Below are 16,897 nucleotides of genomic sequence, written 5' to 3'. Positions count from 1 at the left end.
CTTTTAAAAAATAAAAATAAAATAAGATAACTAAATTAAAAACATTTTCTTGAATAAAAAAGAAAGTAAAACAATATAAAAACAGTTACATAGAAACTATTAATTAATGAAAATGAGTAAAATTAACTGTTAAAGGTTAGTACTATTAGTGGAGCAGCAGCACGCACAATCATGTGTGCTTACGGACTGTATCCCTTGCAGACTGTATTGATATATATTGAACCAGAATATTGATAACAGAAAGAAATGGGGGGAGGGAGGTTTTTTGGGTTGGTGCACTAATTGTAAGTGTATCTTGTGTTTTTTATGTTGATTTAATAAAAAATAAAAAATAAAATAAAAAAAACGATACAGATAATAAAAAAAACGATACCGATAATTTCCGATATTACATTTTAACACATCCCTAATTTTCAATTATGTTAATGTGAGTAAATTTTCTACTAATACATTATATTTTCACTGGTAATAATGTTATCTACTAAAAACATAGTGTGATACATGACATGGGACATGTAAGTGTCAAAAAGACAGCCAAAAGAGGTTGGTAGATGAGAATAAATCTAAAAGTCAAATATAGTTGTTTTTTCCGCCAGTTTTCCTAGTGTTTTGTCAAAGGGTGCTCACATGCCTGCTTTACCGTATTTTCCGGACCATAGGGTGCACCGGATTATAAGGCGCACTGCAGAGGAGCGGGTCTAGTCCGGTCTATTTTCATACAAAAGGCGCACCGGATTATAAGGCGCATTAGAGTCATATTATGATTTTTTTATAAAAGTAAAAGACTTCCTTGTGGTCTACATAACATGTAATGGTGGTTCTTTGCTCAAAATGTTGCATAGATGATGTTTTACACATCATCTTCAAGTCACTTTTTGTGGGTGGTCTTATTTACGTGGCTCACCTTCCACAGTGTCTTCTCCCCGTCATCTTTGTTGTAGCGGTGTAGCGTGCAAGGACGGGAGTGGAAGAAGTGTCAAAAGATGGCGCTAACTGTTTTAATGACATTCAGACTTTACTTCAATCAATAACGGAGCAGCATCTCCTAATCCGTGGCTCACTAGTGCAACAACAACGCCGGAAATGTGTCCCGTGAAAAACCGTCCGACCGGAACTCTCTAATAACTAAAGTTCCTTGGGTGAATAATGTAAACTCACTACACCGGTATGTTTTTAGCGCTTCCATTGCGAGATATAAGTTAAAACTTTACGCTACTTTATATTAGAAATGGCAACAGCAGAGGATAAATGTCCCATAACAAGAAGACAGAGAAAAAGAAGAAGCTTATCAACTACGGCACCGGCACGGACTCAATTTTCAGGACTTACGTAGATCCCAAATACACATCAGCAGGTACCAGAAGGTAAGCAAAGTTAGTTTTGCATAATATTGTGAAACAAAACACCAGATAATATGTCTGCTAATGGGTGCCATTTTGCGGTCCTTATACACACACCATAGTAATACTTGTATCTCTGACTACGGTAGCTGTAATGGGCCGACAATCCATCAAGCGATGCGGCTTCAAAGTCGTACTAAAACATTTTGATGGATTTTTGAGCGCCGTGTGTAATGTTCTGTATTTTCAATGGAACATTTAAAGTTTTGGTGTTGTTTACTGGCGTCATATTGCAGTCTACACGTACGTTTTATGTGTGACTGCCATCTACTGGTCACACTTATCATTACACCGTGTACTAAATAAAATTGCTTCGAGGTCGGTAAGCACAACCAGAATTATTCCGTACATTAGGCGCATCGGGTTATGAGGCGCTCTGTCGAGTTTTGAGAAAATGAAAGGATTTTAAGTGCGCCTTATAGTCCAAAAAATATGGTATGTATACCTGCTGCTTTTGCTGGTGCTCTAGCTTTTGAATGGCTTGCATCTGCACCAACTCTAAGGCTTTAAACTGCTCCAATTCTTTTTGCATATCTTTGTCCCTGGATTGCTGCTTTTCTTCCTGAAAATGCAAACATCATTAATGACAGGCATGTGGTCAAACATCTTTTTTTTTTTTCTTACCTCCACTGTTTTAGCTTGAAGGATGTGTTGGTGTTGAACCACGTCCTTTAGACTTTTAATCTCCTGTTTGAGGCTTTCGATCAGCGATTTATTCTCATTCTCTCTCAGCTCTGGAAAGAAGGCAAATATCAACATTGAAACACTATTTCGTATTTTCAAAAGAGTCTTCACAAACGCCATCATCTTTGTCTACTAAAATGTTTTAGGGCTGGACAATGAATCAAATTTTAATCTCGATTTCGGCTTCTCACGATAGTGAAAATATCCCAATCGGAAAAAAACTGCGAAACGTGCAGGGAAATTCCTGAGCTTGTAACGCTGAAATGGATGAGTGAGCAAATGAGTGGAGGAAAAAAAAGAGCACGTTTACAAGAAATTTGGGATCTCATCTCACTATCTTCAATTCTTATTTGACCCAATGCCTAGTTAATAATCACTAAATTCAACAAAAAAAAGTAAGGACATATAATTTCCGAGTTAACGTCACCGCAAACAAAATCACATAATTGGCCAATAGTACAGAATCTGTTGATAAACGCAGAATATCAGGGAAATTGACATAAATGTGACTAAAATGCTGTTATTGTGAGAAGAAGGAACATTTGTTTGGGAAAATAATGTGTCTGGTACCGCTCATTCATCCCTGAAACATCCTAAACCAAACTAATCTCCAGACATCCACTAAACAACAAAGCTAAAGCAATCTCATTTGCTCGTGTTGTTGTGAACAACATCATCAATGTAAGAACAACGTACAAACAGGACAGCAGTCGCAACTTAAGACTTTTTAAAAAAAATTTAACAGCCTCAAGTCGTCGCTACAGCAGCACACTTCCCCCTTTCACAATAACAGCGATGTATGCAACAAAATAAAGGTTTAAAAAAAGTACCGGACAAAAGCAGAACCTACCTGAAGTACTTATTGATACATTTAAAAAATATTAGGCTTGGGCTTAAAATACTGCTCAAAATTGTCCAAAGATGTATAGCACCAATAAATGTGAGGACTTTTGCAATTAATTAACAAAAATTGCTTTTACATTTTATTTAAGACTTGAAAAGCACACACTATATATATGGTGGTAAAATAAGTGTAACAGGTAAAAAAAACAGTTGTATTTTTTGTTATTTAAATGTATTGTTATTATTCATTTTGTACTTGTTGTTCATTTGTTACTAATTGTTTTGTTTTTTACATTATATCTAAAGTTGAGTTTGGGTGGCACAACAAATACTCATGTTTTCAAATTACTGTATTTTTCGGAGTATAAGTCGCACCAGAGTATAAGTCGCACCGGCCGAAAATGCATAATAAAGAAGGAAAAAAACATATATAAGTCGCACTGGAGTATAAGTTGCATTTTTTTGGAGAAATGTTTTTGATAAAAGCCAACAGCAAGAATAGACATTTGAAAGGCAATTTAAAATGTCTAAAGAATAGTGAACAACAGGCTGAATAAGTGTACGTTATATGAGGCATAAATAACCAACTGGTATGTTAACGTAACATATTATGGTAAGAGTCATTCAAATAACTATAACATATAGAACATGCTATACGTTTACCAAACAATCTGTCACTCCTAATCGCTAAATCCCATGAAATCTTATACGTCTAGTCTCTTACGTGAATGACATCAATAATATTATTGGATATTTTACGCTAATGTGTTAATCATTTTACACATAAGTCACTCCTGAGTATAAGTCGCACCCCCGGCCAAACTATGAAAAAAACTGCGACTTATAGTCCGAAAAATACGGTACATAATAATTGTGGGATCAATCGTGATTTCAATATCAATGAAAAATAATCGTGATGACTATTTTTGCTATAATCGTCCAGCCTTAAAATGTTTAATTGCTAGCTGACTCACGAAGCTCATTCTCTTCCATGTGTCGTTGCAGCCTTTGATTCTGTGGAGAATCAATTGTCCACAATTCAGTCCAAAAATGACTGGAAATAAAGCGGCTCCTGCAATATTTCATCCACTCTCACCTCGAAGGTTTTAGCCTCCAAGAGCTGTTGCTGTTGCACAATCTGCTCCTTCAGATTGTTCATCTCTGATTTGAGGGCTTGGGTCGGAGATTTTTCCTCGCTGTTTAATTGTACATCTGAAAAAACAACAAAAAAACAACAGCAGCAGTTCAAAATATGAAAGTCATGCATTGTTTCCCACGCATTAAGGTCTTGGAACTTGCAGTCGGGGAAGACAGGTGAGGTTGAGCCTCAATCGACAAGATGAAACATTAAAAAATGAAATATAACATCAAATAAACATTCATATTTGTTGAATAAACTGTATTACAAATATATATTCTGTATGATTACCCTCGTTTAACGTTTTATTGAGTGAAAACATTTCCTGATAATAAAAAAAAAATGGCCAGTAATCTGAAACAAGGCTGCCGCTTTAAGCTTTCTTGGCTGCTTAATGCGAAAGCAAACTACATGGTTTAAGTACACTGTGTCTAGTTCTGAGTACACTGAACAAATACAGGCTAGAAACCAGGTGAGCAAGTAGCGAGTATTTTCTTTCTTTTTTAGTGCACAAGCAGGCTAACGAGTATCTGAGTGCTGTCAGCGTCATCTTTTTTTTCTTCCTTAATTAGTTAACAATAATAAAGACACCAAAAATATGTGATAATAAAAAAATATCCATCTTATCATTGTAGTATTGACCATACACTGGTAATATACTTGGTATCATCTCTATCGATGTGTGTTTACTAGGAGTGTAACGGTACACAAAAATTTCGGTTCGGTATGTATTAGCTCGGTTTAGAGGTCACGGTTCGGTTCATTTTCGGTACAGTAAGAAAACAACAAAATATAAATTTTTTGGTTATTTATTTACCAAATTTGTAAACAATGGCTTTATCCTTTTAACATTGGGAACACTATAATAATTCTGCCCAGGTTAATCAACATTAAACTGCCTCAAGTTGTTGCTCAGATTAAATAAAATGACAAAACTTTTCTTCTACATATAAAAAGTGCAACATTAAACACTTTCAAGTCAACTCATCATGCTTAATTTATTACAGCATTTGGGAAGCCTGTGGTTGAGTTTTATTTAGTAAATGTTATATTTTTATCAACATGTGATAGCAGGGACCCTGCCATTCAAAACTAGGCTGCTCCATTACTAATGATTAATGTAACTATAGCTGAAAAAATAGTATAATAGCAATAGGAGAGACTATTCATCCCTGAACACCATGGACTTCATGTACGCTTTATGATGCAGTTACATTATTATATCAACTATCAGAGACAGAAACTCTTCATTTAACATAATGTCCTTTTTTGCTGCTTCAACACAGCTCAATCAACACAGAAAAAGGTAAAGTGAAATAACAGACAGACAGGGCTTTGCTGTCCGTAACACACACACACACACACACACACACATGCACCGCAAAATGAGCTAAAGTTACGCTAAAAGCGAATTAGCCTTCACCTCAGGCCAGGACTGAGAGCGAGCTGAGCTGCAGTTTAAGTTTCTAGAAGGTCAACGGGCTCATAGTGATGTTCCTAGTAGTTGACTGGGTGGTGTTTATTATAATTTGGGGAGAGTCCGCTGCCTGATGCTTACCTGCTGAACGCTAAGCACTGACTGCATGCGCTCTGAATACGCACTGCTGATTGGCTGTTACCGCTCTGAATACGCACTGCTGATTGGCTGTTACCGCTCTGTTTGTAACCAATCAGATGGTTGTGTGGGTGGGACAATGCTGGGTGCTGTGTAGAGTACTGACAGAGACAAAGGCAGAAGGAAGCGGAGGCGGCTACTTAGTATGTTCGTGTGGAAACTCATTCGGTACACCTCCGAACCGAACCGAAACACCCGTACCGAAACGGTTCAATACAAATACACGTACCGTTACACCCCTAGTGTTTACATTCAAGAGCTGTAGCTTAGCGGCTAGCTGTGCTCTGTTATACAGTGCGTAGTGTAGCATGTTTAGCTATTCCGTGTCTTCTACTTCCCCAGTGATAATACTACTTGTAAGAAACACAGTTTATTTGCCGTAACGGAGGCGAGGATTAGTGATTGAGACGCTGCACTGTAGAGGGACATTGGGCGCTAGCTCGTTAAACCAAAGGCATCAGTGCCCGACTTGGCTTCCCGTCACCGTTCAAATGACTGATCATGTGACTGGCAGACTTACGCGTCTCAGACTCATCAGGGTGGCGTCGCTGCATGTGACTTTGGAGAAAGGAAGCGTTGAGGAAGGTCTTGTTACAAAACATGCACTAAAAGGCAACAGAAAGGCACAAACACAAAACAGGAGATTTCAATGTAAACAAAAAGGCATTTTGAAAAACACTGTATGATATTTTTCTACAAAACTAAGCAGTCAATTGTACAACCTTGCCAGCTGTCCACTTATTAATTAATCAGAAGCCACTGTTAGCCGAGCTACTCGTGCACACCTAGCAACCACATGCTGCCATGACACAAGCGCACACTGCTGCCTTGGCAACAGCTTGGCCAGGTCAGAGGCAGCCTTGTACTTGGGGAACGTGTTGGAGCAATTTTCAATTGGGCTATAAATATCCCGATGAAAAATGAAGGCGCCATGATATCCTGCACTACAAATAAACAATCATTTAAAGGTCAAACCGCACTTATTTTGCAATGTTGCTTGTCATTCACAATCCTTAGGTTTGTCTTTTTTTTTTTGCATTTTAACTCGTAAAAATAGCAAAAGTCAGCTAATAATGGAGCTAAAGGAATTCGCTCTATTCCGCCTATAAAGTGCTCAAAAAAACATCCAAAAGCTTCCATCATCCTTTATCCTTTTATATACACACCCACAGTAAGTATATGTGTATATAATTACATGTCATGTTGACCTATTTTGTTTGTTTTTAGCATAAAGCGGCGTATTTATTTCATAGACGCATCACAACGTTCCCTTTCCCTTCAACAACACTACTACTAGTCATGGCAGACTTCATGAGAGACAATTTTGGGACAAATGATGATCCAGATACTTTTATTTTTGAGCCTGAATATAAGGAGGATGAGCTACACGTTTTAGAAGCTGTGCGCTAAACAGATCCAGCTTTAGTGAAACACTAAGCATCATGTAGCAGTATTGCTAAGTGCTAAACAAGAAATACAAACTATGAACATGATACAACAATCACTTACTGTACAGTGTCTGCTATCACTGGGATGCCGACTGATGGGATGTTTATATCTTCCCGTTTAGCTGAGGAATTAATCATAATCCTTTTTTTGATAATAACATCCACTACAGTAGGTGGCAAGCTAAAACGAGATTACATTTTGATGAGGCCTATGTAGCGCTTGGTTTAACTGTGACTACAATGGGAGACGAGGTGACTGGTGTGTCGTTGAATTATGCTAATAAGGAAACAATGTTTTGCAGAGGTGAACTTATAACAATTTTATCGACAAATGATACTGTTTATATATAGTTGTGGTGGAAAGTGGGGGCAAAATATTGTCTTCCTTTTGTTGCGTCTGACCAGTCTTCCTCTCAGGGAATTAAAGTCACTGGTCAATCCCAAATTCTTTCAGATGACATATATGCTGAGTAAGAAGGACCATCAAGACAGAATAGGAATATTATCAAGTTTTACTAAAGCTTTAGGAGACCAGTCCTTACAAATGCGCTGATACCAGCATCTCGAAGTGGTCTGAAAGCCAAACGGAAAGAGACAACTTATTGAATACAAAAAAAGCCCCCACCCTGCCCAGAAAGGAATACAGCCTTTTTGTTCTAATACTGATATGGTAAAAAAGGGAGTATGCTATACTCCCACAATCCAACCCCTTCAAGGTAAAGCACAGAGTTTACTTGCGGACATAAGATACAAGCAAAAAGAGTACACATGGGAAAATATTAACTGCTTTAAACATGAATATGAATAAAGAAAGAACTCTTAAAAATATATGCATTCTCCACTTTCTTCCTAGGAAATAATGGAGAAGCTTCACAAGCTATTTAGCTCTCTGATCACGGGGCCGCTAAAATTAATTTGTCTGCGTAAGCGCATATAATAATAATATCCCCAACATTCGGTTACTCTTCAGGTCACGAGATGTAAATGAAGTATTGTTGTCGGTTTTAGGATGTTTTTTTTAGAGAGCTTAATGGGCGGAACATTGGGCTCCCGTTAGCCACCACTTGCCGTATTTTACGAATGATCTGGTCTTGTCTTACTTAGGGATTGCGAATGATAGGCAAAACTCCCCCCAGAATAGCAGTTCCCCTTTAAGATGAGTCTCAGGCAAGGGTCAAATACCACTTGTCACCCCTTTGTAGGTGGATTTAAAGCCTAATTGCCATTTGCCACCAAAACCCACCATCTGCTGGCTGCATTCAATCTGACGCTTACTAAAAATTAAGCTTACTTGAGCTATTTCCAAACAACAGAGACAGCAGGTTTTAATCCCATTTGCATTCACAACACAAATGTTAGGTGTTTTTTTACATTTGAATTGTATTAAATTCTGCTATTATCGCACTAGCAATGGTTGTGAAGGGCTGGCCTCTGAGGGACAATAGCCAAGCTGGGGTGCTGAGGAGGAGGAGGGATTTAATGATGGCGGTGGCTCAATATAACTATGTCAAAGACCCCACAAAGTAAAGGAAAAAAAGAGTGTTTGGACAGTACCTTTTGGCTGCTCATGATCCGTGGTGCAAACATAGTTTGCTGATTGCGTATGATCTTCTTCCGGTTCTTAAGTTCGGCACTCATTTCCTTCATGCTCTCATTCTGCTTCTTTAAATGAGCTAGTAGCTGCTCCTGCTGCATGCCGGCGCTCGCCAGCTTCCCCTCCGCCGCCTGCAGGCTGACTTTCAGGAAGTCTTGACAGTGGAGGAGCCACTCCACCGTGAGCTGGGCCAACTGGAGGATCTTGATGAGACCCTGGTCCACGGGGCTCTGACAGCGCTGACAGCGCTCCCCCTCCAGGCTGCAGTAGGTCACGGTGTTGACGTGCTCCTGGAGAACATCCACGTCCAGCTGGCTGATCACCGTGCCGATGTCGACGGCGTGGATTCGCCGCCAGTCCACGCTCTCCCTGCGCACGCGGAACCTGAAGGGCGGAATGGTGGGCGTAGCGATGGACGGAGCCATGACGGGTGTCTTCCCGGAGTGCTGGCTCAGAGGGGAATTCAAGAGGGATGGGATTCCTGACGAGGAATGGTTCCCCTGGGTGTCACTGCTGTACGGGTAGTAGACGCCGTCCTGAAACTGACAAACACTGCTAGTGATGTGCGGATCCATACTGAAATTTCCACATCTTTATGCTCTGATTTAATCTGTTCTCAAATCAGAGATCATACAACCATTTACGGTATAACATGAACAGGAACACAGTACATAGTAATGAGTGTAAATTCCAGACTATATTTACATATTTTGCTCTTTTTTTCTTTTTTTGTCCTGTCCAGCTTCTCAGGCAAATCATATAGTAGATGTAGATGCCCATATCGGCTGTTCACATTTACTTTACAAAAGAGAAGTGTGGGATGCTTCTCTTGTTGCCTTATTTGTATTTGACTTTATTAAATGTATTTATATTATCATTTGGTGCAGCCGGGCCGGAGCAGGAGGGGATAGAAAGAGGGAAAAAAGGAAGACAGGGGGGGAAATTGTGGGGACAAGAGGGGGATAAGACAGAGAGACAAAAGCAACAACAGCAAACACAACAATAACAACAACAATAGAGCAACATCAGCAAATAGGATATGTATAAATATGATGGTAAAAGTGATAGCAAAGAAGCAGTTAGTGAAATAAATAATACAGAAATGACAATGAGCATTATTACACTACAAATGGAGTTATATTTTGACAAACAATTATAAATGAATCTTTCAGCACATACACCATGTCGACATCTATAGTTATATTTTGACAAACAATCCTAAATGAATCTTTCAGCACATACACCATGTAGACATCTATAGTTATATTTTGACAAACAATCCTAAATGAATCTTTCAGCACATAGACAATGTAGACATCTATAGTTATATTTTGACAAACAATCCTAAATGAATCTTTCAGCACATACACAATGTTGACATCTATAGTTATATTTTGACAAACAGTCCTAAATGAATCTTTCAGCACATACACCATGTCGACATCTATAGTTATATTTTGACAAACAGTCCTAAATGAATCTTTCAGCACATACACCATGTCGACATCTATAGTTATATTTTGACAAACAATCCTAAATGAATCTTTCAGCACATACACAATGTTGACATCTATAGTTATATTTTGACAAACAGTCCTAAATGAATCTTTCAGCACATACACAATGTTGACATCTATAGTTATATTTTGACAAACAGTCCTAAATGAATCTTTCAGCACATACACAATGTAGACATCTATAGTTATATTTTGACAAACAGTCCTAAATGAATCTTTCAGCACATACACAATGTAGACATCTATAGTTATATTTTGACAAACAATCCTAAATGAATCTTTCAGCACATACACAATGTTGACATCTATAGTTATATTTTGACAAACAGTCCTAAATGAATCTTTCAGCACATACACAATGTAGACATCTATAGTTATATTTTGACAAACAATCCTAAATGAATCTTTCAGCACATACACAATGTTGACATCTATAGTTATATTTTGACAAACAGTCCTAAATGAATCTTTCAGCACATACACAATGTAGACATCTATAGTTATATTTTGACAAACAGTCCTAAATGAATCTTTCAGCACATACACCATGTCGACATCTATAGTTATATTTTGACAAACAGTCCTAAATGAATCTTTCAGCACATACACAATGTTGACATCTATACCGTAATTTCTGGACTATAAGCCGCTACTTTTTCCCCTCGTTCTGGTCCCTGCGGCTTATACAAGGGTGCGGCTTATTTACGGCCTGTTCTTCTCCGACACCGACGAAGAGGATTTCGGTGGTTTTAGTACGCAGGAGGAAGACGATGACACAATGATTAAAGACTGACTTTTCATATACCGGTAGGCTGGTTATTTTGATAACGTACAGGCGAGCACTTTGTATTACTTTGCAGCGTTGTATTATTTGTACTCTGCACGAATGCTGTTCGCCATGTCAAAGATGTGAAAGTTTGATTGAATGATTGAAAGATATATAGTTAATAAATGGGACGCTTTGCGTTCCCAAACAGTCATCTCTGTCCCGACAATCCCCTCCGTGGTAGCAGGAACCCCTATATACTACGCTAATTACACATCAAAACCCTGCGGCTTATAGTCGGGTGCGGCTTACATATGGAGCAATCTGTATTTTCCCCTAAATTTAGCTGGTGCGGCTTATAGTCCGGAAATTACGGTAGTTATATTTTGAGAAAGACAACAATCCTAAATTAATCTTTCAGCACATACACAATGTTGACAAAAGCACGCTACTCGTACAACAACAACAAACATGGCTGTAGACGCAAAGTTAAATCATGAAATGCTTCCTCAAGCAAGCAAAAACGAGGCATATTTATCCGGGAGAGTCTTGATACCAATGTCCTCGACCCAGACACACACAAAGAAGTTGTAGACCTCCATGCTTTTACAAGTTTTCATGTGTTTTGTAATGTAGGAAGAAGTCACGTGTCGGAATACAAGCAATACTTGGTTAACATTCAAGTCTCAAAATGTAAATCAAGTATTTTTTGCGTTTTTTTTGGATGGGTATTTATTGGGTTTTATGGACGGAATAGAGGACCCCTCATTGGCTCCGTTGTAAGCTGACTTTTCCCAGCAGGCAAAAGACACTGATACAACGTTGATTATACATATATGTCCTTTAAAACTGACTTTAAAACAACGTTGCAAAATAGTTGTATTTGTAAATTGAGATCCACATTGTTGTTGGTTGGGAAATGACTAACTTTCAATGGTCACATCAACGTCAGAACCCAACATTGATTAAACGTCGCCAAAAATCTTGTTGTTCCAACGTTAGGTTTGAGTCGCTCAACGTCAGGACCTAATTCAGCAAGTTCTCAACGTTGTTTTAATGCAGGGGTCAGCAACCTGCGGCTCTCGAGCTGCATGCGGCTCTTTAGTGCCGCCCTAGTGGCTCCCTGGAGCATTTATAAAAAAAATTAAATATAAATTATATATATATATATATATATATATATATATATATATATATATATATATATATATATATATATATATATAGTTCTCGCCCGGAAAAGGGTGGAGTGCCATCTCCAGCTTGGGGAGGAGATCTTGCCCCAAGTGGAGGAGTTCAAGTACCTTGGAGTCTTGTTCACGAGTGAGGGCAGAGTGGATGGTGAAATCGACAGGCAGATCGGTGCGGCGTCTTCAGTAATATACCACGCTGTATCGATCCGTTGTGGTGAAGGAGCTGAGCCGGAAGGCAAAACTCACAATTTACCGGTCGATCTACGTTCCCATCCTCACCTATGGTCATGAGCTTTGGGTTATGACCGAAAGGACAAGATCACGGGTACAAGCCACCCAAATGAGTTTCCTCCGCCGGGTGGCGGGTCTCTCCCTTAGAGATAGGGTGAGAAGCTCTGTCATCCGGGAGGAGTTCAAAGTAAAGCCGCTGCTCGTCCACATGGAGAGGAGCTAAATGAGGTGGTTCGGGCATCTGGTCAGGATGCCACCTAGGGAGGTGTTTAGGGCACGTCCGACCGGCAGGAGGCCAAGGGGAAGACCCAGGACACGTTGGGAAGACTATGTCTCCCGCCTGGCCTGGGAACGCCTCGGGATCCCCCGGGAGGAGCTGGACGAAGCGGCTGGGGAGAGGGAAGTCTGGGCTTCTCTGCTTAGGCTGCTGCCCCCGCGACCCGAACTCGGATAAGCGGAAGAAAATGGATGGATGGATGGATGGATGGATATATATATATATATATATATATATATATATATATATATATATATATATATATATATATATATATATATATATATATACACACATATATTGATGTTTGTCATAGAATTGTCATGATTCGTCGTCTTCATCATGACAATGCTATGACGAACATCATTATATGTAATATTTACATCCATGTACAATAACGGCTTTGCAACCAATAGGATCGGATGCTCAAGTGCTGTTTTACGCCACATAGAAAATCGGATTGAAGGCAAGTTGCGTTCAATTCCACGCATTCTAAGGACTGTGTGGAAGAAACTGTTTACTAAGCATTACAGTAACTTCATGAGTGACATCAAGAATTAAGGATATAACCCCCTGTATGCAGCTTTTATGGTAATATATCATAATTCAGGACTACTCCTGTAAGATTCTTGTGATAAGCAGAAGAAAATGGATGGATGGATGGTTTTATATATATATATATATATATATATATATATATATATATATATATATATATATATATATATATATATATATAAAATATATAATAAATACTTGAATTTCAGTGAATTACAGATATATATATATACACATCTGTAATTCACTGAAATTCAAGTATTTATTATATTATATATATATATATATATATATATATATATATATATATATATATATATATATATATATATATATATATATATATATATATATATGTATGTTTATATATATTAGGGGTGTGGGGAAAAAATACATTCGAATTCGAATCGCGATTCTCACATTGTGCGATTCAGAATCGATTCTCATTTTTAAAAAATCTATTTTTAAAAAAAAATTATTTTAAATATATATATATATATGTATATATATATATATATATATATATATATATATATATATATATATATATATATATATATATATTTTTTTTTTTTTTTTTTTTTTTAATTAATCAATCAAACAAAACAATACACAGCAATACCATAACAATGCAATCCAATTCCAAAACCAGCAACACTCAGAACTGCAATAAACAGAGCAATTGAGAGGAGACACAAACACCACACAGAACAAACCAAAAGTAGTGAAACAAAAATGAATATTATCAACAACAGTATCAATATTAGTTACAATTTCAACATAGCAGTGATTCCAAATCCCTCATTGACATTATCATTAGACAGTTATAAAATACAAATAAAAGAACAATAGTGTCACAGTGGCTTACACTTGCATCGCATCTCATAAGCTTGACAACACACTGTGTCCAATATTTTCACAAAGATAAAATAAGTCATATTTTTGGTTCATTTAATAGTTCAAACAAATTTACATTATTGCAATCAGTTGATAAAACATTGTCCTTTACAATTATAAAAGCTTTTTACAAAAATCTACTACTCTGCTTGCGTGTCAGCAGACTGGGGTAAATCCTGCTGAAATCTATGTATTCCATGAATAGACAATCCTTTTGAATCGGGAAAAAAAATCGTTTTTGAATCGAGAATTGCGTTGAATTGAAAAAAAAAATCTATTTTGAATCGAATCGTGACCCCAAGAATCGATATTGAATCGAATCGTGGGACATCCAAAGATTCACAGCCCTAATATATATATATATATATATATATATATATATATATACACACATACACCCCCCCCCCCCCAGCGGACCTTTTGAATATCTCCCTATTCTGAGATCTCAAGGTTGGCAAGTATGTACCGGACTGAATTTTACTCGGTATCGGATCGGAAAGAAAATCGGTAGTATCGCACATCTGAACACCGCCATTGACATCTGGCAGGCAAGCCAGAAGCGTCCACGATGGCCCACCTTGTCACCACACGATGGTGAATATTATTGACGTACAAAAAAAGCATGAATACGTTCCCAGTCTACCTATTCACGGCTGCCCTCGGTCCTTACCATGTCCGGATCCTGAGGACCCACACGGGGATCGCGAATGAAGTCGCCGTCGTTCCCTCCTCGCTGCGTCCTCTCGCAGACGCCAGCACCAAACGCCGCAGCCGCGTTGCCGTGGCAACAGAAAGGAGCTTCCCCTGGGGAGGTTAAATGTTATCAAAACACCACGCCGTGTTTCCCCAGCATCGACTGCGTCCTGTGGGAGAGATTGAACAGACCTCTCTGGTTTAGTTAGTGCACAAATAACCACCATTATTGCACCTTTACGACAGTTACTTAGTGCACAAATAACCACCATTATTGCACCTTTACGACAGTTAGCTTACCTGCTATGTCGGGGTGGCGTTTACCGTAAATGGTCGTCGAGTTTTTGCCGCTAATTTGCCGAACAATACAACATTCCAGCTTTAAATACTCCCCACATGGACAATGGAGGACGTGTTCAAACTTGTCCGAGGAGCGCCAGTAACTATGAAGTATATCAAGTACGAGCCTTGTTTCTAGAAAGTTCCATTTTATAACGGGGGTTTTTCCACTTTAGAAGACCACCGTGTTAAAAAAAATGCATTCTCGAGCTCCGACCGTTCAAAGTTGGGGTTATAAGTTAGATAAGCATACTTCGAGAGCAAACTTACAGTTTGACGCTTTAATCGACGATTTAAATCAATGCACAGACTTTTTTTGGAAAACTTCCCCCCTCCTTCTTTTTTTGACCCGAAGAATTTCGGGGTGACTCACGCGTCAACTTCCGGTACCTTCAAAGTAAATCAGATTACTAATTGAAGGCGAATTATATTAAATTTGAGCGAAATTATTAAAACAACGACTGGGGTGAAGCATATGATGAAACGGAAAGTTTATTAAAATCAGCATTATTCGTGTTAACATAGTCATTGTCAGTTCAGTACGTGCTATTATTTTGCCACTTGTTCGTACCACCAACTTCCTTTCATGCATATTATGTATAGTATCTATTACATTTTCAGAAGAGCCGTGGATATGTATTGTATCACGTTTTCAGAAGAGCGGTGGATATACTGTTAGAAATGTACAAAATGTGGTTCAAGAATTTAAAAAAACCCGAAACGTTTGCTATGCTCAACATTCGTGGTCTTTTTTTCAAAGTTGTCTCAGTGAGTTTGGGGGTGACGTACATATTTTCGCGCATTTCCGGCACCTTCAAAGTAAAACCAGATGACGATGCTGACGATGGTGACACATGCTTTGCGATTTGTCATTTTTGTGCCTTTTTTATGACACATTAATCCACAGGTCTGAAATAATATAGAGCTAAATTAGGGCCAAACAGCCTTCTTAAAAACAGACGCTCAAATATAAAAAATAGTGAAAAATTTAATAATTATATCAAATGGATTCTATTAAGGCAGGGGTCTCAAACTCAATTTACCTGGGGGCCACTGGAGCTAGGGTCTGGGTGAGGCTGGGCCGCATCAGGTTTTCAACAAAAAAAACGCATTTATTAAAAACAGAAAAAAAAAGAAAAAAACAACTGTCTTCAATGCTTTTGCTTCTGCTATACCCTACACTTTTTCAGTGCTTTGGTTCCGGTTTTCCACAAGAAAAGCTCTGATAAAACATTCCACTGTTCTCAAATATCTTAATTTTTAATTTTCTACACAAAATAAGATGAAAAAATAAATAAACAAATAAAGAATAAAGAAAATAAATCAATCAATCAGTAATAAATAAATAAAATAATAATAAAACAGCAAATAAGAAAAACTTAAGAAACCACATATAGTTGGTGGGTAGAGAAATTATTTTTTTTCAGATTCAAATTAACAGTATTAACAGTTATTTAACCTTTAACATGAACATTAATGAAACTTTCAACATGAACTGTTCTGAACATGGCTTCTCTTGCCTACTTTTGGCTAGAGGTCTGGCAGCGCTTCCTCTCGCATAGCCGAGCCACATTTGGCTTGAGGGAGGAAGCAATTGAGACCCTCAGTAGACTTTGAAGATGCTCATCAGTAAGTCTGGTCCTGTACTTGGACTTATTGAAGTTCAAGGTGGAGAAGAGCTTTTCACACAAGTACGTGCTCCCA

At 38.1% G+C, this 16,897-nt stretch overlaps 1 protein-coding gene across 2 annotated transcripts in view; it reads right to left on the bottom strand.

Moving 5' to 3' along the window:
* The window catches only part of dzip1 (DAZ interacting zinc finger protein 1), a 40,612-nt gene extending 25,022 nt beyond the window's left edge, over positions 1-15,590 (bottom strand). The window contains exons 1-8 of one of the 2 annotated variants that reach the window (XM_062052376.1): positions 15,155-15,590; positions 14,832-15,024; positions 8,683-9,264; positions 6,201-6,285; positions 4,024-4,139; positions 3,902-3,941; positions 2,025-2,134; positions 1,846-1,962 (exon numbers count right to left, since the gene is read on the bottom strand). In XM_062052376.1, coding sequence (XP_061908360.1) covers positions 1,846-1,962; positions 2,025-2,134; positions 3,902-3,941; positions 4,024-4,139; positions 6,201-6,285; positions 8,683-9,264; positions 14,832-14,834 — 1,053 coding nt within the window. In that variant the 5' untranslated portion in view covers positions 14,835-15,024; positions 15,155-15,590. The remainder of the gene's footprint in view (positions 1-1,845; positions 1,963-2,024; positions 2,135-3,901; positions 3,942-4,023; positions 4,140-6,200; positions 6,286-8,682; positions 9,265-14,831; positions 15,025-15,154) is intronic. The other variant, XM_062052377.1, reaches the window with a different exon arrangement.
* Positions 15,591-16,897: the final 1,307 nt, after the last annotated feature.

The sequence above is a fragment of the Entelurus aequoreus genome, linkage group LG07, assembly GCF_033978785.1.
Source record: "Entelurus aequoreus isolate RoL-2023_Sb linkage group LG07, RoL_Eaeq_v1.1, whole genome shotgun sequence".
Lineage (NCBI taxonomy): Eukaryota > Metazoa > Chordata > Actinopteri > Syngnathiformes > Syngnathidae > Entelurus > Entelurus aequoreus.
This window is presented reverse-complemented; position numbering and strand designations above follow the sequence as displayed.